Source organism: Rhinolophus ferrumequinum, chromosome 4, assembly GCF_004115265.2.
Source record: "Rhinolophus ferrumequinum isolate MPI-CBG mRhiFer1 chromosome 4, mRhiFer1_v1.p, whole genome shotgun sequence".
NCBI lineage: Eukaryota > Metazoa > Chordata > Mammalia > Chiroptera > Rhinolophidae > Rhinolophus > Rhinolophus ferrumequinum.
This window is the reverse complement of record NC_046287.1, coordinates 58,637,626-58,661,211: the sequence shown is the minus strand read 5'-3', so window position 1 is coordinate 58,661,211 and position 23,586 is coordinate 58,637,626. Positions and strand designations below refer to the sequence as shown.

Sequence of the window (23,586 nt, the reverse complement as noted above, 5' to 3'; positions counted from 1 at the left end):
TACGTGTACCACTGAGGTAGCCACCACGGACCCACTATGTAACAGACACACAGGTGAAGGAGAAAAGCAGCGCCCTCTAGCGCCGCGACTGGAGCGAGCCATCACCTGGGACTGAGCGTTGACGTTGGCGCCATAGTTGACCAGCTCCCGGACCACCTCGTCCTGACCAGCAAGGGCTGCAATGTGCAGAGCCGTGTTCCCTTTCTGAAACACATTGGGAAGAAGGAGAGGAGGTTTCCCACTGGGCCTGGGTAAGTGACTGTCAAAGGGACAGGAACAAGGGTGGATGGGCAGTGGCTTTCTTTACAGCCAAAAGGGGTAGATAACACACATGTGTATGCCTAACCCATCATACATCTTGAAATAGTGCTGGAAGCACAAGGAGGAAATTAATATCAAAGAATAAGAACACTAATCAACTGCATACAGGCGCAGCATCGTGTCACCGGCTGACAGGACACACACTGAAGGTTTGCCAGGCAAGCTGGCCTCCTTTGGACTTCCAGCTCCTCCCAATCTATAACTCTGCAGGATGAAGCAGAGCCCCCATGAGGCCTGGAGCTCTGCAGAAAAGGAGGCTGGCAGGTCCCGCAGGCTCAGCTCCTTTGATGTTGTTACCGTGATACTTACCTACTGAGCAAACGCTGGACCAAAGCGGACAGAGGGAATGAGAGGGGAAGAGAATGAGTAAAGTACCAAACAAAGAAAAGGGGGAGGGGGGTAGAAATATGTATAGGAGTTGGGGGGGGTGTAATTAAATGAGCTATATAATGTATGCAGGGAAGAGAAGAAAATATGAAAGTAAATTGGGGAAAATAGATAGAATAAAACCTGGCAAAGGAAAACACAAAGAAAGTATATTTGAAATATTAATTAGTAAAATGTCACCAAATAAGAGAGGAGAGAAAAGCCAGAAAAAATAAACACTAGAACAAAATGAGGTACAAAATTGTTTTCAAGTAAATGTTTTAAAAGCTAAGAACTGATAACAGAGACTAAGAAACCAGGCAGGTTCTGAGAAGGTGAGTGGAACATTCAGGTTTTCTTGTATGGATTCATCCTAGGTATTTATTGCACAATTCCTAGACAGGGTTTGGGCCTAGCAGGCTTCTTCTGCCCTAGGACGCCAGTTTCCTTGTGGCTCCTTCTTGCCTCCTGGATGTCCTGGGGCTGGAACGTCAGCACTTTCTCCAAGGGCGACTTGCCTCCATGACCCCACTGGCACCCGTGCTCAGTGAGAGGCAGGCAGGACAGGCCCCACCTGACAACTTTGGGCAAATAGGGCAGGTGGGAAAAACCCGGACTACAGCTGGAGCCATCTGTCCCTCTGCTACTTAAGGAGCAGAGATCTTAAACGACCTCATTTTTTCTAGTTCACACGGTATATAGTTTTTAACTAAACTACATAAACACTTACTAATCCATCTCAGGAATCTCAAGCCCTGACAAGCAGGAACTTCAAACCCATTCCACGTGCATCAGCCATCTGTCACCTGCAAGAAAAGGGTCCTTGCCCAGGTGGAACTGAGAAGCACGAGGTCTAAGCTCTCTGGCCACCCCATCACTGTTGCCCCAAGAGCCCGCAGGTGGGTGAGGCGGCCCCCAAGGAAGGCACCCTAGCGGCCAGAAGGGGCTCAGGTCTTTGCCTCTAAAGCGTGGCCTGTATCAGGCAGGAGGGCCCTGCTCGTTGCCTCTGGACTTGTCATTTTGATTTCTCCTTAAGTTCCATTTGATAAATAAAAGGGTTCTTCCTCAAATATCTGTCAGAGAGTAAGTGCCAGAAATGAATGTATAGATGCTAATTAATCATTTTTCATAGAAGTCCAAAGAGCCTACATTTAGAAGCCTTGGCACTTGGGTTTGACTCACACTGTGTACAAAGTGGAACAGGGCTGTTGGCACCAGAAACTTCTCTAGAAATCAGGACTCAGAACTCCAAGTCTCTCCATTTAGAAGAAGGAGGCTCGCTATGTCCATTCGTTCGTCACACACTGAGCACATGTGTGTGTCAGACTCTGGGTCAGGCCTGGAGGTACAGAGATGATTGAGACTCAGACTCTTTGACTTCAAGAAGCTATGCTGATTGCTTCTTCCATCTGCCCCTTCCTGCCTGAAATCACACTACATCAGCGCTCTCCCTGTATAAACCCTGTGAAGGGAAGCAGGTCAGCTGTGGAGCCCTGGCTGTGGATCTTGGCCTGTGCTGTCTTCTGGGCCTGGGCTGAAGGCAGCACTGGTGAGCAATAAGAGCCAAGGGAACACCCTGGGAAACAAACTCCCCCATGCCCATCGATACACAAATGCACACAGTGTCAGGCTCCAGAAGAAGGTCCCCTGGCACTGGGGCAGGAATCACAGGGAGAGAAGTCCTGGGCCTCCGTTTTCTCTGCTCCTCCCTTAGCATGAAGGAACACACCCTCAAAGAAGCAGGAAAATTTTCTTAGCTATATTTGATCAGCAAAGACCCAATTTCTCCATTTCCAGGGAGTCCAAGAGCTCATGGGAGAGGCTGAGTGAACGTGAGTGGAGGGATTGAACTTTTCTCCCTGTTCCCCATCAGCTTGGATGCTGAGCTCTGGCCTCTAAGTAGTGGAGACAGCAGGATGGGGAGAGAACGCATTTGTTTTGTGCTTTTAAAATATCTAAGCACAGTTTAGGAAACTATATTGGTTTTGGCTTTTTACTCTTTTCCATTTTTAATCTTTCTCAGGCTTGCGAGACCCATTACAGTTCCCCAATCTGTTATGACTCTTTCTTAGCCCACGGTTTCAGTTTCACCTTTTTTTTTCCTCCCTCTGCATGGCATTCAGAAACCACGCTGGCTTATAAAATTTCTATAAATAACAGACACTCCAAGTGTTCACTTGCAAAATAACAATCAAAGGGGGAAATTCGGAAAGAGTAAAAGTGCTGAGCCATAATGTTTTTGCAGCTCTTGGGGGAATGCCAGGGGAAGAAAATCGGCTGTGGCCCACACAGAGCCCGTCAGATGGCACGCTGCTTGCAGCCAGGTATATGAGAGCATCAGGATAAAAATTAATTGCATCCCTGTACCCACAGAAGGATCAGGGTGGAAACAATTGGTGTTTGTCGTGGGGTTAGAAGAACATGCCCCATATATACTCAGAAAGAGCAACTCCATCTGTTTTACATCTGAGATGTTTTTACCTTCGGGAAATGACATGAAAATTACAGAATTTTACCTCAAGAGATGATTCTACCTTCATAATATTTTGCTAGTTCACTTCATAAACATAAATTATATCTGTTCTCTACATAGTGTTCTTCTGGTTCTCTGCTTGAGAGGTGACAAAATGTTTCCTGCATGGAACTGAAATTGAGGCTGATGTGAGACCATGTTTAATAAATAGCAAATGGAAAATAAGAGACTGGAGGGAGAAGCCCAAGTGGAAAACCATGGGAAGTAACAAAGGAAGAAGAAGAGGAAAACAGGACTTGAGTTAGTAAGCAGAGGTGACTTTTTGTTTAGTTTAGTTTTGTGTTTCAATGCTGGCTGCATCTTGCTTAATGAGCAAATAAGATGCATGGATATAAGAAATAAAACTGTCTTGCAACCTGTGGATGAATCAGTTTCATGACTGTGGTTTCTGGACTTACGCCACTGGTGTTTATAAGTTATTGCTATAGGGAGAAACAGGCCGCTGTGAGAGGTGTGACTCAGCCTCTGCTGAGTGTCTCCTAGTGAAAGAGAAGGTTGTTCAAGGTGATCAGAGGAGACCGGTGTGGGGTTGACTGAGGAGAAGGATAAGTGAGGGGGGATCCGGACTCTTCTACAGCCCTCAGTAACAACAGTGTCACCAATAACCATTGATTCCTTCCTAGGTGCCAGGCATTTTTACACACTATCTCATTTCATCTTCATGTCAATCCCGCAACTAAGCATTACAACCCTCATTTTACAGATGAAGAAATGGAGGATTCTCATTGGATGAGCAACGTGCTTAAGGTCACAGAATATGACGTCTCTCAGGACCCGGACTCCAAGCACCTGACTGTGGAGCTCACAGTGCTCTTGTTAGTCACTATGTTCAAGCCAAGGACCCTGAGGAAGTATGAAGCCACCAGAAAAGAGGTTTGATTTTCAGATTTATTGTCTAGTGACAAGGATCAAGGAAAGTCCCACTGAATCTCTGTGGAAAAAGGGTCCTGTGTTTTAAGGTGACTTCAGCGACTCAGAACGAGAAAATGATTGGGAAGACAAATCCAGAAGCAAGTTCGCGTTTCTCTCATGAATGGCTGGCTTTCATGTCAGGGCTTGGGATACTACGTGAGGGACACACACGCTTGAAGTTTCAATGTAAAGTTCCCCTGCTCCCTAAGAGACGTACCTTGGTTGTTGTTTCTAGAATGATTTCTTTGTGCAGGAGTTCAACCACCATCTTCACATGGCCTTCCTTAGAGGCCAGGTGCAAGCCGTTCAGCCCATTCTGTAACGAGCAGAGAGAGAGTGTGGTTAGGGATTGTGTACCTGCTGATCTGAGTGGCTGGAATGACACCCTTTCCTACAAAGGGCTGGGAGGGAAGAACTGGCGGGGCCCTGGGCGGTATCACCACAGGCGGAGCAGAGCCAGCCCAGCCTCTCCTAGCAGCTCTTCTGAAGGAGCATCAGACAACAGGAGAGCACAGAAAGGAAAACGGGGTGATGACAAGACTACCACCCCCAGACATGAATTGAGTGTAGAGAAGCTCTCACAAAGCCAATGGGTGACCTTGAAATTCAGATCTTGGTCAGGCTTTAGAGCATTCACTTAACTGAAAAGGTATAGCTTCAACCCCCTGATTAAGTTTCACAGGAGCAACCAGGAGAAGCAGAGAGGCAATACTAGGGCATCCTAAACATTTGCAGAAATAGATGCATATTTAATAAAATAATAAATTTTGAAATAAGGTCATATGAAAACTAAATACCACCAACAATTCAGCTGTAAGATTTCCTCAGCAGAAGAATTAGCATTAAAATAGCCTTTTTGCCACCTTGTCATTTCAAATGTGACCAAGCTTGTCTGACAGTTAAATTTTAGGGGCAGGGTATGTGTGCGTCTGTGGAAACAAATAAACATTATCCACATCCAATTATCAGTCCACAAAAGCAATTAAACCAATTTAAAAAAGCTCACTAACCAATTAAAGTTTCAACGATATCTGGCGAAGCTACTAGTGTGCCCTAGAGAAAGCAGCCTGGCTCAAGTTTGACTTATTACCTGCCCGCTTCCTGGTTTTCTGATCCACGCACTTCAGTGCCTTCAAACTTTCTGGCAAAAGCTGACTTCCAAGAGTGCCACGTAGAGTCACAAATAATTCGGACAATCTGATGGAACTAATTTCAATGAACTGAATTTCACTTCCAATGGATGAATAGATCTTGGCTCCATATAGAAAACGATTTTAGTCTGTAAGCAATCTCTCTATCCCTGACGTTTGTGTCTTGTTCCTCTCCGCCTCTTTCCCCATCAGCAACTGTCTTCTCTTATCCCATCCCTCTTGCCTGTCTCCTGTTTTGGTGAGTTATGTTCTGCCGTGTTCCTTTCCAGGGAATGCCGCAAAGCCACCACAGCCTCTGGCCAATAAGAAAAGCCTTCGTCACCTATCCTCACATAGCTCCACAGCCCCACCATGGATGCCTGAAATTCCCATTCTCCCTTTGTGTCAGGGCATCATTTCCAGGAGATTCCTTGTTGAAACCAAACATTCTGCCTGGGAGTGGTAGTGCACTAACCCTTAGCAGATTAGTCTTATTGCTTTGCTAAAACCCCAGAGGAAAGTAATGAGTAATTACTGAAGTAAAGAGACACAGGACAGGTATCCCATGATGGAAGAATGGAAGGTGTATAAAACTCTCTTTATATAGAGGCCTCAGACAGGGCAAATATAACAGGTGCCTTGGATGTCAGAGAAAAGAGTGGGTTCCAAAGGGTACTTTACCTACTTCCTCCTTAGATCAGGCCCAGCCTGCACCTTAAACATGAAAAGTGCAGTTGGCCAAATCTTTGCACATCAGCACAGCCAGCCTCGCCAAGGTGCGTGTGGTGGGAGAGTAAAGGGTGGGTGATGGGGGGGAGGGCCCATTCACCCGCTATTTCCGCATGCAAATATCTGAAAATCTCCATTGGATTTTTTTCCTCTTGCAGATTTTGAACATCATTAAATGTAGGATCCACAGCGGTATGATTTTAAATGAATTATTCACACCCCAGTGTGAATGAGTTTATCAGAAAAAGGCTAGGTTTTGATAACAGAAAGGGAGACAGTGATTAAAGGCAAGACAGCAGTCTTGTTAGAACAGGAATCTGGGAGAGGGAGAAGAGCATTGGGCGGAAGGAAACCAGTTCCCCTCAAATCAATTTGCAAAACACAAATTCTCTGAAACGTCATTTGTCAACTGACAGTGCTCTGGGGACCTGGAGCCACTCCTTCCAGCTTTGTATCCTCAGCTCTACTCTGGAGCAGGCCTGCACAGGAGTCTCGCTCCTTCCAGAGCATTGTGATGTGCAGTGGCCTTGTCTGGAAGGTTCCAGCGCTGAGCTCAGGCACCCCGTGATGAAGGTGATGTGGCTGTGGGAGTCTCTGCTGCTGCTGCAGTTGGCTTATGTCTGGGGACTCAGCTGTGGCAGTATTGAGTGTGGTGGGGGCTGACTCGTGGGGTTTTATGCTTATTTGTACAGCACAATCACTTCCCATGAGTATTTGTTGGTCCCGAATGCCTCAAAGCCGGCAAATTGGCAAGTCTAGAAGGAAAACACCTACTGTTTACTGCTACTGCTCTAGCGGCTGTCTCTGCTATTTGGAGCCAGTGTCAGGATCTTAGTTCAGAGAGATTGTAGACATATTGTCTGCCCAGAGAATTCTGGAGTCGAAAGGGATATTAGAGATCCCTGACTGCTGAGGAAATCAAGGGCCAGAGTAGTCAAATGATTAGCTAAGGTCACACAGCCTTTTTATACATGGCCGCATGTAGAATCAACCTGAATTTCCCAGGAATAAAAAAGGGTTTAGGATTTATTTTCCTCCTAGGAATTAGTATGTTTCTTTTTATCAGATGATGAAAGTACATTTCCCCTTTTTTGATTACCAAGCAACTCAGAGCTAACGCTCAGTCACAATCATTAGCCATATAGGTCTGGTGATGACGGCTGGACTTGATTTCCGGGATCATAGTCCTGGCCCACAGAAAGCCCGTGTGCATCCCTCCCTGTGTCACATACCTCCCTCCCAAAGCTGCACTCTTGGCAGAAGGTGATGCTCTTCAGCATAAAAGGCACTGTCTAAATGTAACTGCATCTCATGAGGAAAAACTGAGGGTTGCTAGATGGGCGGGAGGGGTGGGGGGTGGGGGGGAGGGTGAGGGGATTGGAGGGCAGTCGGTGACCACAGGATGGCCACGGGGTTTGAAAATTAATCTGAGGAACGTAATTTGGTGGTTACCAGAGAGTAAGGGGGTTGGGGGGGGGGGGATGAGGGTGAGGGGGATCAAATGTATGGTGATGGAAGGGGAGCTGACTCTGGGTGGTGAACACACAGTGTGACTTATGGATGATGTGATACAGAATTGCACACCTGAAATCTATGTAATTATACTAACAATTGTCACCCCAATAAATTAAAAATAAATTAAAAAAAAAAAGAAAAAGAAAATAAAAAAAAAAGAAAATAAATGTAACTGCATCTCCAATAGTTTCACTTAGTTCCCATTTTAATCCTGGTTCAATGGATCTCTTTCTTCTTTATGATTTTTTAATTTTTCTTACTTTATTTTTAATTTGTTTGTTTTCAACATAGTCACCCCAAGTTCCTTCCAAGTCTCTTACTGTGATGATCTGAGTCCAACACCCTCATAAGAGCTACAGAACTAGCTCATTTTGGCATAGCTGTGACAGGTGTTTACAAAGGCCCAGGAATTTAATGCAGAACAAAGTCACACATGGCACGTGACTAAAATAAACACTCACCTACACTTATAGCCACTGCAATCACCTCCTGCTGAGCATTTACTTAATCTGATTCAGCAGATGTTTATTGAGAACCTATTCTGTGCTTGTCACCAGACTATGGGTGAATAAAACACAAACCCTTACCATTAAAGAACACAGTTTAATAGATGCATAAAAAATAAATGCAAAATCATGTGAAATGCCCCACATGGCATGTATAAGAGTAGAAGTAGCACAGAGGAGAAAGAAGTTGTTCTGTCAAGGAGGTCAGGAAAGTTTTACAGAGACCTTGCCAGGCAGCCAGGACACAGCCAGGATTGCAAGTTCACTAACAGGGCAACATGAGAAGCCCTGTCTGAGTTTAAATTCTAAACCCATGAGGCAAAACTTTAGAAACTATGCTCCCAGCAACGTTTATCAAGTGCCTTCCTTTTTCTTCCAGGAAGCACCTGAATTCGAGGGATGCACAGCATCCAGACCCACTGCAGAAAGTGTTCTCCAGCAACTAGCCTCAGCAGGTTGATGGCTGGTCACTCATTGTCCAGTAGCTGATATCACTGAATGCCTGAAAACTAATTTACTGCACATATACACTAAAGGAATTTTCTTATCAGATGCATAACTAATCTATACAGGAGACCACTTACGGTATCCAAAAGAGTATTTTGTGGATAAATACCATATTGAATACTTTCTTTTTCTTTAAGCAAAATTTTTATTGCTAAAATAAGAAGGGGCAAGGGATGAAAATTCTGTGAGCAATTTTTTTCTTAGCTATAACTATGGACAGAGGTAAATTATAATATAGCACTCCTTCAAAGCCAGAATCCATTTGTTTTATTTTAGTTAAATCAAGTTTAGGTTTTTTGCTAAAAGTAAAAGGAAGGCTGCTGTATCTTGCCTTGTATCTTTTCAGCTACACCATCTAACCTTCACAGCCACTCTTCTTGATGCAGAATGCAGACAGACTGAAGGGGGAAATTATGGGGGGAAATCACACATTTCTTCCCCTAAATGGCTGAGTATAGAAGATAAGCAAGAAGGAAGTGGAGGATTCTGAGAGTAAATGCTTCAGCTAAAGTGGAAGCAGGGAGGCAGACAATAACTACTTGTGGCCATTTTTAAACCACATGCCTTTCTCAGGAAAACACCAACTTGCCGGATTCCTCTTCCTGAGGACACCTACTTCTAGGTCTCCAATTACATGTATGTTACGCCAGCTGACATTGTGCACAGCTTTTGGCTGCTCTGTTCTCCTTTCCCACTCGTTTTTTCTCTTTTGATTCATTTCTATTGATTTATCTTCAAGTTATTTCTTTCCTCAACTATGTCCAGTCTACTGATGAGGCTATTGAAGAAATTACTATTTGCCAAGGAAGTGTTTTTCAGTTTTTTGTTTTTAACTATTTCTAGCAACTCATTTGACTTTTTCTTATAGTTATCATCTCCTGCTGAAATTCCCCATCTGTTCACGAATGTTATCCACTTTCCCCTCTAGATCCTTTAGCATGTTAATCATAGTTATTTTAAAGTCCATCTGATAGTTCCAACATCCAGGTGATCTCTGAGTCTGGTTCTGTTGATCGATTTGTCTCTCGACAATGTTTTTTTTTTCTTATGTGTGTGTTGTAATTTTTAATTGGATGCAGACATTATGTGTAGAAGAGCAGTAGAGACTGAAGGAAATAGCATTTACATATAAAAATGGACTTCCCTCTTCTTCTGTGAAGTTGTTAGCATGGTGGTGGTGGTGGCGAGCTGAGTCCGTCTAAGCAGGAGCTGACCTAGGCGTGGGTTTTGTTTTTATTGTCAGTGTAGCACAGCCTTCAAATTCCTCTAGAGGTAGGCTGCTGTTAACCTTAAACTTAGTGTAGGAGCTGGGTGAGGTTTTTCTGTGTTCTCAATCTCCCCTTGGTTTGAGGGGAGCCATCCGTGCATGCCTGTGTCTCAACTGGGGTCTCTTTCCATGCTCTCACCCTTCTCCCAGGAGTAGTATGCTCTTTCTTGTTACAAGATGGTGAGCAAGTGGGAGCATGGAAGTTCTCTTTTGTTCTGGTCCAGCTTCAATCTTGGGCAAGCTGTGTACCTGGATCTCAAAGGTGGGATTTGGGCTTTGTGTTGTTATTGTTGTTGTTTGTTTGTTTTAGCATTCCTTCCCCTCTTCTCTGAGGCAGCCAAACCTGCCTTGTCTCTGTACTTGGTCTTGGATGGGAGTTTCTTGCTCCTCCTCCAGCAGTAGCAGACCTCTGCTCTTTACTGGTGTAGGATCCTGGTCTAAGACTGTTTCCTGCCCTTCCCCAGAAGTAGATGGCTTTGCCTCTACCATTCCTGCAGCAGCACTGGATCTCTGCCTGTGTCCTAGAGCAGGACTGTTTCATACTTCTCCCCAGAAGCAGAGGCAGTTTGTTTCTATTCCTCCTTGTGGAGAATGGATTTTTGCCTGTAGTCTAAAGGTGAGAGGGTTTGATTTTGCTTCACATGAGGGAAGATTCTGGGGAAGCAGGCAAAGTCCCTCCCTCCCTCCCCTGCCTCCACAGCCACCAAGCACCTCCTACCCTCCTGTGCCACCAAGAGAGTCTCTCTCTGGTCTCCTGACTTACGTCAATATTTCTCATGAGCACCTGTGGAGAAAGCTTGTTTCAGACACACTGGCCCACATAGTCCTCTAAGAATTCGTAAGAATTTGGTTTGTATGGCCACCACATCTTTCTCTTACACTCTGCCAAAGCTAAAATAGTGGCCCTCTCCTAGGAGGGGCTTGTCTTTCTTTGGAATTCAGTTACCTTGGTTAACTTGCTAACTCAGCCCTCTGATGGGCTCAGGAAAAATCATAATTTTTTTTAGAATATCCAGGCTTTTTTCATTGTTAGGGTGTGAGCAATGTTCTTTGAAGCTTTTTACATCTTACATACTCCTTATACTGAGCTTCTAAGACCACCTGGCCCCATATGGTCTCATTCCACATGGCCCTAATATAGCAGACATTTCTGGTCTCTTTTTTGGGCAAAAATATTTATACCAAGCACACACCTGGAGTTTTTCATCTGCCTTTGCTCTTTTTCAGGTAAAATGTCAATTTAGAGGATTCTTCTCAGAAGCAATCTGTCTGATGGGAGGGGAAGAAGATCTCAGCCAGGCTGTGTTTCTTCTAACATTTTTAAGAAGAAGAAAAAAAGTCATATTCAGCCTGAATGATTTAATTTGGAGTATTTTCTTATACCAACTGTGAGAAATTCCACTGGCAAAATACACAATTCCAGACATTTGTTCTCAGTAAATTATTCCTCTGTTTAGCAGAGCTGATTGCCCCAATTACACTAATTGATTTCTAAATGTACAAATACAGTCGACATGTCATAGGAAATTCAACTCTTATCCCATCCAGAGCACAGGATGTTTTCAAATAGAAAGGCTATGGGGTCCTGCAATTCTATATAGCTCTTTGAAAATTGCAAGAACGTCTCCAAATCTGATGCTTACATTCTTGGGCGGACACACAACCCTTCCATTCCTTTTCTCCCAGCCATTTATTTTACCCACAAACATGGCTGACCCCTGTTCCCACGGAGCAGGCCGTCTCAAGCTGTGTGTCCTGAGGACATCAAATTTCATCTACCCCCTCCACCCCACATACCTGAAACTCATTATTTCCATCCTCTACTTCCTTTCTTTGAGCCACGCAGTGCTCAAATTTCCAGAGGACTTAAGCTCATGTGCTGATGCTGTCTCTAGGAAGTACGACCTTTTTATTCATAAACACCTACAACCGTGTTATTGGTTCAGCTTATTCAATTAGTTGGCTGCCATCTCGCCAGGTTCAGAGGCACTGGCCAGGGGAAACTTTTATGGGGAAGTAAAGGACTGGAGTCCTGGGAAGAACAAACCACGAGAATTAGCAGAGAATGTTAAGAAATCTGAGGGCCCCAGAGTGAACAAAAAGGGAGATGAGGGAGGAGGACTTCTAGATAACTCTGCCTTCACGCAACACTCCTCTTTCCCCGTGCAGTCAGTAAAGAACCAGTCAGAAGATCTTGCCCATAACAAGTACAAGGATATATATGAAGAGGGTCACAGCTATAGGTTTTTATATTTAATATCCCATTTTTCCTATTCAATCCAGATCCTCTATTAGTTTGTTATATCTGTCCAGAGATGACAAATATTACATTCTATGCTACAGAAGTTTAATTCCCCAAGTGACAACCAGACTGTGCATTTGTGACCTCTAGCATTGCTCTACTATTGGTCCCTATTTGTGGAGCAAGATCACTTATGTTATGTATCTGCAGGTCTACAGCCCTAAAACAGAGTATCAAAAAAGAATTAAACAGATCTTATGGAGAAAAACAAATTAAAAAAAGGATTGAATGGTTGCCATTCCTACTCAAAATCCTGAAGTTGATGGGAAAGAGCGAAATGGTAAGGGAAGAAAAAGAAGGTAAAGACCATGGAAACCAAAGAAGGCAGAGGAGATGATGAACAAACGAGATGATAGGAAAGGAAAGAGGGAGTGGCCATTACTGTGGGTTGACTAGATGAGGAAATGAATTGAGCAACTAGCAAAAACATTACTAGAACAATATAAAAACTTATTTCTTTCCTCAGATTGCCTGGATTAAATTTTCAACCAAAACAAATTAAAAGTGCACGGGAGTTTTCTCATCTTACCTTCTGTTCCTTTTCTCTTCCCTCCACATGCAGCTCAGAGATGTCAATACCGGAGAAGCAGGGCAGTGAACCAAAAGAGGGGCCCTACAAAGGCATTGTCAGAAGCATGTCTGCGGTCGAGAAAAAGGAGGGAGCTATTCTGGCGTGGTTGGGAGATTGTTACATCAAGCAAATAAATAAATATGTTGAGGATGGAGTAACTCAGTGGCAGTTAGGTTTGTCATTGAAGGGATTTATAAACCTGGAAAGAGGAAAGGCTAGAAAGAACCCTGAAGTGTGGAACTAGAATTAGAAGTACTGCCATGCTCTCATGGATTTTTAAAATATTTATACATAGATAAGTGTAGAAATAGTTATAGATGTATGTATACACACACATGTATGTACAGCAATCAGTAGCAATGGGCACATCAAGTGACCAGATTTTGGTATCTAAATCCCATCCTCACTAAAAGGAACCTTGAAAAATGGCTGATCCAGGGGTGGAGCAGGGAAAGTAAAAAAAATCACCCTGGGACAATATGTGCCAGAAGTAAGAAAATGCTCAAAGAATGAAGAGGACATGCAAAGAAGGCATTATTGAAAGGGCTCCTGTCAGCCTAATTTAGATTTGAACCTCAAAATAAATCATGAGAGTGTGAGATTATACCCATCAAATAAAGCAGGAACCCATGAGTCTGTACAGGTATAAATAAATAATGAAAAAATAAATCAGTGAGGGAGGAGGAAAAGCGCATCCTTCCGTAGAATGTTAGGTAATAAACCTAGAAGAAATGATGGAGATGGAGAATCACTCTTTGGAACTGCTTAGTGGTAGTTGAAAGAGGCAGAAGTCATCAATGTATGCCAAGGTTAGTGGCTGGAAGTTTGATGAGGAACAGGGTATTGGCATTATATTAGAATATGCCCCCTCCCATGACAAAATACTGATCAACTATAAAGGGGAAAATCAATAGTTTTATAGCAGAAAAACCCGGCAGGTACCAGCTTCACCAGGTGATCAAGGTTAACATCACCAGGGTGGAAAGGGAGCATGATTTCTGTGGTATTCCTGCCAAGAATGCACTGCCTTAGTCTGGTCATAAGGAAACAGCAGCAGACGCAACTGAGGTTCAAATTACAGAATAGAAGACTGTCAAAAACATGAAACACAGGCAAAGACTGAGGAAGTGTTACATATTGAAGGAGACTGATGAGACATGATAACTAAATACAAAGTGTGTTCTGGGAAGACTCCTGGAACAGAGAGAGATAGAGACAGGGATGGGGATGAAAGACAGAGACAGAGACAGAGATAGAGATGGGAAGTGGGTTGGGGCAGGAAAGAAGGAGAGGGAGGGAGGAAGTGGGGGGGTGTAGGAAGGGAGGGAGGGAGAGGAAGAACAATTTCTCATTGTTGGGACACTTAGCAAAATGTTATCAGGGTCTGTGGATAGTTGTGTTGCATCATTGTTGATTCCCTGATTTCTGGCAGGCTTGTAGGGTGGTTATGTGGGACAGTGTTCTTACGTTTGGGTGCGTGGTGCACACTAGAATGTTTAGAAGTGATAGGAAATTATGTCATACTCGTATATAGTGTATATAATTAGATAGGTAGATAGATAGATAGATAGATAGATAGATAGATAGATAGATAGATAGATAGATAGATAGATAGACAGACAGATGATAGAGCAAATGCAGTAAAATGGTAATCTGGGTGAAGGAGATGTATGAATTCTTTGTACTGTTCCTGCAACTTTTTTATATGTTTGAAACTATTTAAATTTTTAAAAATGAAAGTGGGAGGTGGGAGAGAGTGGTACTGGAAGAGGCTACTGAAGAAGCAGAAGCAGAGCTGTGGGTCACTCTGGGCTCTGGCTATGGTGGTAGAGGATGGGTACCCCAGAAGTTTTCTGCTTGTGTCAGAACTAAGAGCCAGTGTGAGGACTTGAGCACACACATCCCTCCTATTTCTAAATAGGAGAGGTGCAAGTCTTACCAGAATTCCAAGATTATTCCAGGCTAAAAACCCTGGAGTGCCACCAAACGATGGCAAGAGAGCAGGCTGTAAGCCCGCGTGGGAACCAGCTGATGGGGTAGCCTCTTGCCAAGAGCAGGTATCAGTTCTGCAGGGCCGTCCCACCTGCAGCCTCATCCTGACCCAGATATCACATGGCTCCCCAGAGACCGCTTGGTGGGATAGGTCTGCTAAAAATATGTGATCCTGGGATCTAATGGATCAGAAGCCAGACAGAACTGAAGCGATGGCCATAACCTGATGGAAAAATCACATCTTATCTCTTTTGCCAACCTGTCTCTTATCCAGGGATGGGGAAAGGAGATTATGAGCAGAAACAGAGGAAAGGGCAAACTCAGAAAGAAAGAGGTGGCGCTGATGGAAAAAAATCAGACGGGCTCTAAGCACTTTCCTTCCTTTGTTTCATTGCAACCTAAATTTAGTTCTCCCACCCAGGCAGCTCTGAAGAGTCATAGTTTACTAGATATTCATGAGGAGGAAAAATGCTTTAAACCTTTTCATTTTCTGGAAGGAAGAAAGGAAAGAAGGAAGGAAGGAAGGAAGGAAGGAAGAAAGGAAGGAAGGAAGGAAGGAAGGAAGGAAGGAAGGAAGGAAGGAAGGAAGGAAGGAAGCCACAACTATTTCAGACCTCTTGGGGATGAATCAGCCCCAGATCACCTTCTCTCTACTCTAAGTAACAAACATGCACGGCCTCCCCGCTCTGCAAAGTCCCACGGCTCAGAGCAGATCAGCTGCAGGGTTTGAAGGCCCTTGGGGAGACTGGAGGAGGAAGTGTGAGCTCAAGTTAATGAGAGAATAAAACTTTAAAATTCAGCTCAGCAGCTAAGAATATCTCCTATGGACTAGAAAGAGTTTCTATGTCCGAGATCTTGGCATTCCTTTAGAAGAGAAAAAGAGCCAGACCTTCAGAAACAGGGCAGTGGAGTTTAGAGCAAAGAACTGGATAAGGGCTTGAGGCCTCTGAACTGTCCTGCTGACGTGTCACTTCATTTCCCTGGGCCTCCATCTATCTGTCTTCAAACTGTTAGAACTGCTCCATCTCCTAGATTCCTCTTAATTCCATATTTCCAGAATAAAACAATGTAACAGCTCTCAGAAAATAAGGTACGCATGGAGAGATGCATAGAGAAAGGTATGACAAGATTCACACCAAACTGTTCACAGAGATTTGGGGCACAGGGCGAGACTTACAGAAGACTTTATATATTTCTGTATAGTATGAATTTGTAAATAACTACCATGTAAAATTTTGTTGTTAAATTAAAAATCACAAAACAATTGAAATCAGGGGCAGGGTTGTCAAAAATGACCCCAAAAGTTTGTATCAAAGAATTCATAGTCAACTATAAATAATCTCAGGCTAATTTACATGCATGGTCTATTCCAATCAGAAAGAATAGGAATTGGGTTTAGCATTTCCTCTAATAACCAGAGAGGCAAATCTTCCTTCAAGGCCCAGATCAAATGCCATTCTTCTCTGTGACTTTCCCTGTCAGTCTCTCTTCGGCACACCATAGCCTATTTCCAGCCCTGCAAAAGTGAACTGCTGTCTCAACTGTGTTCCCATGGTACTTGATGATAACGCTAGCAAGGCCCTGTATCACATGGAATTGCGTTTATCTGCTCTTGTGTCTGTGTCTCTCAAAGGATAGGCCTTTTTAAAGTTCTATGTTTTCCTCTCCGTTGTATCTTAGGTCTTAGCATGGGGCTTGGCATGTAGTGTGCGTTCCATAAGAGTTTGCAGAATTGAATGCACATTCATGAAACCTGACCCACACACAGCTATCTTTTTTCTTAGTCTCTCAAGAGTAAAAATATCACATCTGATCTTCATATTGTAAATTCACAGCAATCAAACCATGAAGGGAGTTTGGAGGGTGCACTTTCCTTGCAATATGTTCCAGATCATTCTTGAGCATGTTATTCACACTTTTCCTAGTCCCTAGCATCCCAGAGATGTCCCCGTTGTGGCAACCAATGGACATCTTTATGTGACTGAATTGGTCAGTTAACTCTTCCTTCACCAAGAAGGAAGGGGAAATGAAACCAGAACAGGGAAGGTCTCCCAGAGGAACTGGACCTCCTGCAGGTCTCAAGTCCACCTGTGGGGTGCAGTGCACAGACACTTAGGCTGGGAGACGGGGCTCTAGTTCGGGAATACTCTTCATCTCTGACAACCTCACTTGTTAGTCATCTGCTCTGTCCAACTCACAAGAGTGATGTGAGCCTTAAAAGTGGTTGTGCCTGGGGAAAGCAGAGACACCGCAGAACTGGAATCTGTGATTATTAAACACTGGGTCGCTCTGACTCATGACAAGTAATCAAATTACTTTAAAACTGTATATCGGTCATATAATTAGCAAGATGAACATCAAGTAGCTTATTCTGCTGAAATGCAAAGGTAATTTACCCATTTAAAATAATTTAGGGGATGGAAGCTTTTAAGTTTCATCTTTTTTCACTAATATTTTTCCTAGTAAGAACGAGAACTTCAGAAGAACGCATGGTCCCAGGCCTGGGGCATCCAGTTGCTTCTCTTGTTGAACTGTACACCACACAACACCAATTTCCCATGTAGGGGCTGCAAAAATATATTCTTCTCTCTCCTTCATTGCTATTCCAGAGCTGCAACAAGGCAGCACGTTTTAAGACAGTTTAATAATGCCACATTATCATATTAGGAAGGCTTTCTTGTGTGAGTTTGGGGAGTGCAGGTAAAATTAGGCAACTACGTATTTGAATGCCATTTCTATGCTTGTCAATAAGTAAAAGATGACAGAGAAAAGTACTAGGCTACTGACCCAGACATCACCTCGTTAGCCTGGCTGACCGCCATCCTCACCCTCTTTCATTTCATTTACCCCAATCCCACTGGCCTCCCTCATGCACATGACCTTCACCACTCCTGCCTTTGCATAATCTATTCTTCCTGCTGCATTTCCCTTTTTCCAATTTCTACCTAAAAAACTCCTACTCTTTCTTCAAAGCCTTTCTCTGACTCATCAGCATGTTAGCCACTATCCCCAGGCTAGAGAGCGGGGCACCGGGACTTACTCACCTATGAGTAAGCAGCACGTGGCCTATTATAGCAGTTCATTAAATATTTGTTGAACGAATGAAAACATCCTCTGTGCTCGTTCTGGATGGCACTTGTGACGCTGAGTTTGTAACCTTCTATATACAAGCTGTATATTCAAGCTGTATTTCTTCTATATACAACCTGCCTCTGAGTTCGTTGAGATCAGGGGATGAATGATTCAGTCTCTAGCAAGGTGTGTGGGTCACTGCAAGTGCTCAGTACATGTTTGTGGACTAAACGAATGACGGGAGAAAGTTCAGGTGGTCTTCTTAAGCCCATGCCACCAAATCCAAAGTCATAAAGCTCAGAAGATTTTCAGAAATACCCTCTACTCTTCAGCTTTCTGAACTACACAGTGAGAAAGTTGAATGCCATGATCTCTAAGCTCTAAGATTCTAAGGTTTGGAAAGGTAGCGATTACCACAATCACCAGAGCCCAAGAAATCCTGATCAAATGACTTGGCATTGGGCTTCTGTAGTAAAGATTGCAGCAGAAACTTTTGTTATAGGTGCTCCATTTATTTAAAATGCTTAAAATCCTTTACTTCCAAGATAAACAAGTCCCTGTAGTAATGGGGGACATGTGGATTGTACATGTGGAAATTTAGGGGCCATCATTGGAACCAGCATGGCCTCCCATGGTTTTATTGGCCGTTTTAGCATTGGAAGTTATTTATGTTTTTGTGTTCATTCAGATGGTTGAACTTCTTGATACTGCAGCAAATATTGCCGTGTACTTGACGAGTGGGGCTAGTGCCAGAATCTGAGCCACCAGAGTCATTATCCTAAGAATGACTATTTCACAATGCTCTTAAAAGTGAGAGTGCTTAGATCAAGTTCCTAAGTGGGCTAAGCATCAAATACATAAACTTTGATCATCAGTGGGGAGCAGGCTCAACATCTACTGACTAAATCCATGAGCACTTGCTATGTGCCAGGCAGGTGACAAGGGGCCTCAAATAAAACCAAGTCCTCTCCCCTCGAAGTGCCTACATTTTAGTAGAGAAGACAGAGAAAAGGGAAGAGACACAGATGCATCATCAGTCAGGTAGTAAGAACTACTAGAACGGAGAGAAATAAGACAGGCTACGTGGATAGACGCTGGCTGGGATGCTGCAGAAAACCTCTCTTCTAACTCTGTGTCGTATGCCAGCACCGCAGACAACAAGGCTTCTCTTTTGGGTGTGAACTTTTCCGCCAGTGTCTCAGGTCTTTCCTATGAGGGAGGCCGAGTGAACCAGTGGCTGCTAGCACTGCAAGAATAGAACAGAAACTAAAATAGTGAGGTCTTTTTGTCCCTGGAGTTACATACAGCTCGTGGTTCCAGGGCAGCATCCACGCTGACCTGACAATTCCAGGAATTCAGGAGACCAGAGGTTCTGAGCACTCTCCTCTTGTTATCTTTTTATTTGGCTAACTGGTAAACATGTAAGATCAATGAGTTAAATATCAGAACATATTTTTTAAAATCGCTATGTGTTCCATAATAAAGCATTTTGACCTCATTAAGTAATCTAGCAATAATTCTGAAAATGGAACCTATGAAGCTGATAGTGGTATGTGCATAATTATGTAGCCATTTAGTCAAACAAATATCAAGCATCTACTATACGACAGCCCCTAATCCGAGTGCTGTGAGAAATAAGCAGTCCTGGACTTCACCTTCAGGTGGCTTAGCATCCGCTAGGACAGATAAGATAGACTCAACATTACCCAGCTACATGGTAGGACAGGCTGAGCTGGAAGAGAGCTACTGATCACTTGTAAAGGCAGAGATTACTTCAAGCCCTGGGGATCAAAGATGTCTTCACAATGGCTTTTGAGCTGAGACTCAAGCAAATCATCCCATTGCCATGTGGATCCTGTGGTAGCAAGAATGACATGGTCCCAGGATGAGTAAAGAGCCCCTGGCCTCTACATGCCATCGTGTCATGTGTGCTGAGACCACCATAACCAGAGGCAACAACACCGCAAGCCCAAAGAGGCAAATCCACTGTCCCCGCTTATTTAGAGTCACAGCAGGGATCTAACAAGTCCACGGTCTTAGTCTCCTGACCAGTCTCCCTGCTTCTGTCCGTGTCCCGAGTCTATTCTCCACATAGCAGCCAGGGTGATCGTTTAAAACACCTACATCAGACTGAGTATCTCTTGTGTAATACCTTCCAATGGCTTCCCACCCTTGGAGCAAAATTCAAGTCTTCACCATGGCACATAAGCCCTTTAAGATTTGGCCCTAGAAAATTCTCCCACCTCCATTCGATTCTCCCACCTCCCCCTTTGATCATTCCACTGCAGCCACACTGTTGTTCTTGCTGTTCCCCAAACAAACAAAGCTTACTCCTGCCCCCAGGGCCTTTGCATATGTTTCCCCCTCTTCCAGGAAGCTCTTCCCCCAGAAACCACATGGTCTCATTTACTTCTTTTGGGTCTCTCAAAAGTCATCTCCTTAGAGAGGCCTTCATTAACTACCCCCACTAAAATACCTTTCTCCTCCACGATACTTCTCATTAGCTGACATTATGTATTCATTCTTTTTCTTGGTTATCGTCTGTCTTCTTTACTAGCATGTAAATGCCACAAGAGCACAGACTTGATCTATTTTGTCTGTCTCGCTCAATGCCTGGAATAGTACCTGGCACAAAGTGGGTGTTTAATAAATACATGGAGAATGACCCCACAAAGACACTGGTGGGATTAGCTTCAACATGCCTCTCGGCCCAGTTTTTATCAGCCAACGCCAGCATTTGACTTCCTCGAATGTTGAATGACTTCCAAATATCTATCTTTGGGTTGGATCTCTTATCTACATTCCAGGCTCAAATGTTTAATTGCTTATTATATCTCTTCACTTAGATTCCTCTAAGACTCTTTAAGAGGCTCTCCACACAGCCCTGTTCTTGTCTCCTCACCCTGTTTCCACACAGAGTTCTCTCCCAGGGTCTCCTGTCTCAGTGAATGTGGTCTCCACCTCCTGCATAAGGCAGACCTCTGAGGGTCATGCTTATAGTTTTCTTTCCTGCCCTCCTGATGTAGGTGATGTTGGATCTGCTGGCAGGTTCTGAGTGTGGGCCAGGATCGTGTCTCGTGAAGCCAAAGAATGGAAACACAGACCAGGGAGAGGCAAAAATATATAGTTTTTTTTAAAAAAACTATAGTTTATTAGAGGCAGGAGAAGAGGTTGCAGCTCCCAAGCGGGAGGGGGTCTCGAATGGGGGGTGCCCCTGACTGAGGCAAAAGCTCTTACTTTTATACCTTCCCTTGTCTACTTGGGGAAGGGGAGCTGTTTGAAGAAGAGAACTTGTTTGAAGAAGGGAACTGGCGCCTTCTAATGAAATTTGTCTACCAGGTTTGTTCTGCTTGCCCATCCTAAAGGAATTAGCAAAATAACCCACTCTTTATCTATCAGATCTGCTCCATCTGTCAGGCCAAAAGGAATTTTATGATTAACCTCAAGGGCTTGTTACATTATGTCCTGGAGCGAAGGAGTGATTTCAAAACCTGAAGTTTTAGGATATGGCTGTCTTTGTTTATTCCACCAGGGACCTCCCTGTCTACCTAGGGACATGCTAACTCTCCTGTATCACTCCCACATCCTATTCATCACAGAGGCATGTTAATTTTGTTCCATCTCCACACCCCTGACCTTTACCCAAGCTACCGATATTTCTCTCCCAGACTAATGCAATAGTCTCCTAACTGACTTCCCCATGTTCACCTCTGGGCCCTTCCATCTGTCTTCTACACAGTAGCAAGTATGATCCTTTAAAGCGCACCTCTGATCATGTCACTCCTATGCTTGAACCTATGGTTTTCTTTCCTCTGCTCTTAAGATAAAGATCAGAATCTTTAACACTACTTCTATAAGTAGTGTTATTCTATTCTACCAGGACACACTGATACAGCTATATATGTTGTTAAATGCTAAAATACCTCCATTCCTTTTGGTCAATAGCCATTGCCTCAAGCTCTTAAATACCCCCCACTGCTACTGCTCTGGCCACTCTGTCCCCTCCCCAGATCCTTCCCCTCAATCAGCAATGACAGGGTTAACGTGTGGGGCAGCAGGCAAACACACTCTGATGCACAATAGGCATAAACGTGCATGCACGCACACACTGCTCAGGGTCCTGGGACATACTGTCCCAGTTGGAGACTGTTGTGACTATTTCTCAGTCCCTCTGCAGCCACTCTGACCTTCCTTAAACTTTCCATGCTTTTCCCTGCCTCAGGGACTTTGCACAGGCTGCTCTCTATGACTAGAATGTTCTTCCCTTCTTTCACCTCACTCACTCCTCGTCATCCCTTAGCCAATTATCTCTTCCTCACAGTAGTCTTCTCTGACCTCCATCTAAGTCACGTCTTTCTTATATATATTCTCATAAAATCCTGTGCCTTTCCTTCACAGTGTCTAACATAATTTGGTTTGCATTTCTATTTGTGTGATTATTTGATTCATACAGCTCTCATTCCCGGTGGACGACAGTTCCGAGAGGATGAGGACCAGGAGTTTTGTTTTTAACTATCAAATCCCTAAAGCCCAGTACTCCATATACACGTAGAGATGTACAGGAAGACGTTGGCTAAAGACAATGGGTACAAAGCATGACCAATGCTTGAATAAATGAAAGAATCCTATATTCATGTACAGACGTGGTGCACGCATGTCTATATGTATGTCCTTATGGGTAAATTTGTTCTTTTCTATAAATATAATGATGATGCCGACGATGATGATGATAAAAATGAGTAGACATAATCTATGCAGTAAGGAAACTGCCCTGAATATTCATCTGCCTCTTATATAAGCCAAGAGTTCCTCTTTTCACACTACTTACAGTAATTACTTCCTATTATGGCAAGCAGCACATATTCTTTCCACACAACATACTATTTGAAAGTGTGTTACTTATATAAAGATCAGCATTTGCTGTATTACTGCTATCACGGTCCACCAGCTCAAAAGATTCAAGCCAAAGCACATTCTCAAGCCAACACCCCAGGACAAGAGCCTGTTTTTATCTTCTCAAAACAACAAATGCATATTTTGAAGAGAAGAAAGCTCGAGCGCTATTACGAGGCTTAGCTCTGTGAACATTATCAAGCAGCAGCATTGTCCCGATGGGTACACTAATGTGTTTAATGAGGGCGTAAGTTCAGCTACTATAGTCCTTCCCACATTAACCATACTCTCCACTCAAGAGCAAAAGCCATAATACCCCATAAAACCAGAATGAGGCTCAGCAACGCTGGCACCCTCGGGGTAGCCCACCTGCAGCCCCTGCACCGAGGCAGTCACAGAACATAGGACAAAGACCAACAGGGCCCAAGATCTGGGGAACCAGGACTAAACCAGCAGGGAGGGGCTTTGCACGATGGCGAATCCTTCCTTTTACTCCCCTGCCAGCAGAACTTTTCTCTTTGAAAATCAGAGGCTGGTCTTAGCCAAGACTAGTCTGCACTCTGAGGTTGGAGCCTCCCCTCAGTCTCTAGCAGGGTTAAATGTGACCTGTCACTGGCGCTGAGCCGATGGATCCATCGATTGGAAATGGTGTCAATAAAGTGCAAATAACACCTGGGTGCCTGCTGCTCTCTGAGCCTCAGATGAACCCAGGAGGTGCTCTGAGGAGAGACAGAAGCGATGCAAGCCAGTTACACCCAGGGCCTCACCAATAGGAGACCAATCAGGACAAAGCCATTCCCCGGGTGTCATCAAAATCTTCCAATTTCACACCGAAAATGAGCCTTGGCTCAAGGCTTATGAATGCTCAGTTGTCCCCATTTCTGCTAAATGGATTCCTTTGAGAGCTGGCATCTTAACCCTTGGAAGGCCTCTGGAGGTTTGGTGTTCCCCAACAGGGCACTGCAGTGCA

The 23,586-nt window shown here is 44.0% G+C and overlaps 1 protein-coding gene across 17 annotated transcripts in view; it reads right to left on the bottom strand.

The window, feature by feature from the left end:
- Positions 1 to 23,586, bottom strand: part of ANK1 (ankyrin 1) — a 202,645-nt gene that overhangs the window by 66,674 nt on the left and 112,385 nt on the right. For all 17 annotated transcript variants that reach the window (XM_033103923.1, XM_033103928.1, XM_033103932.1 and 14 more), the window contains exons 3-4: positions 4,350 to 4,448; positions 106 to 204 (exon numbers count right to left, since the gene is read on the bottom strand). In XM_033103923.1, coding sequence (XP_032959814.1) covers positions 106 to 204; positions 4,350 to 4,448 — 198 coding nt within the window. The remainder of the gene's footprint in view (positions 1 to 105; positions 205 to 4,349; positions 4,449 to 23,586) is intronic.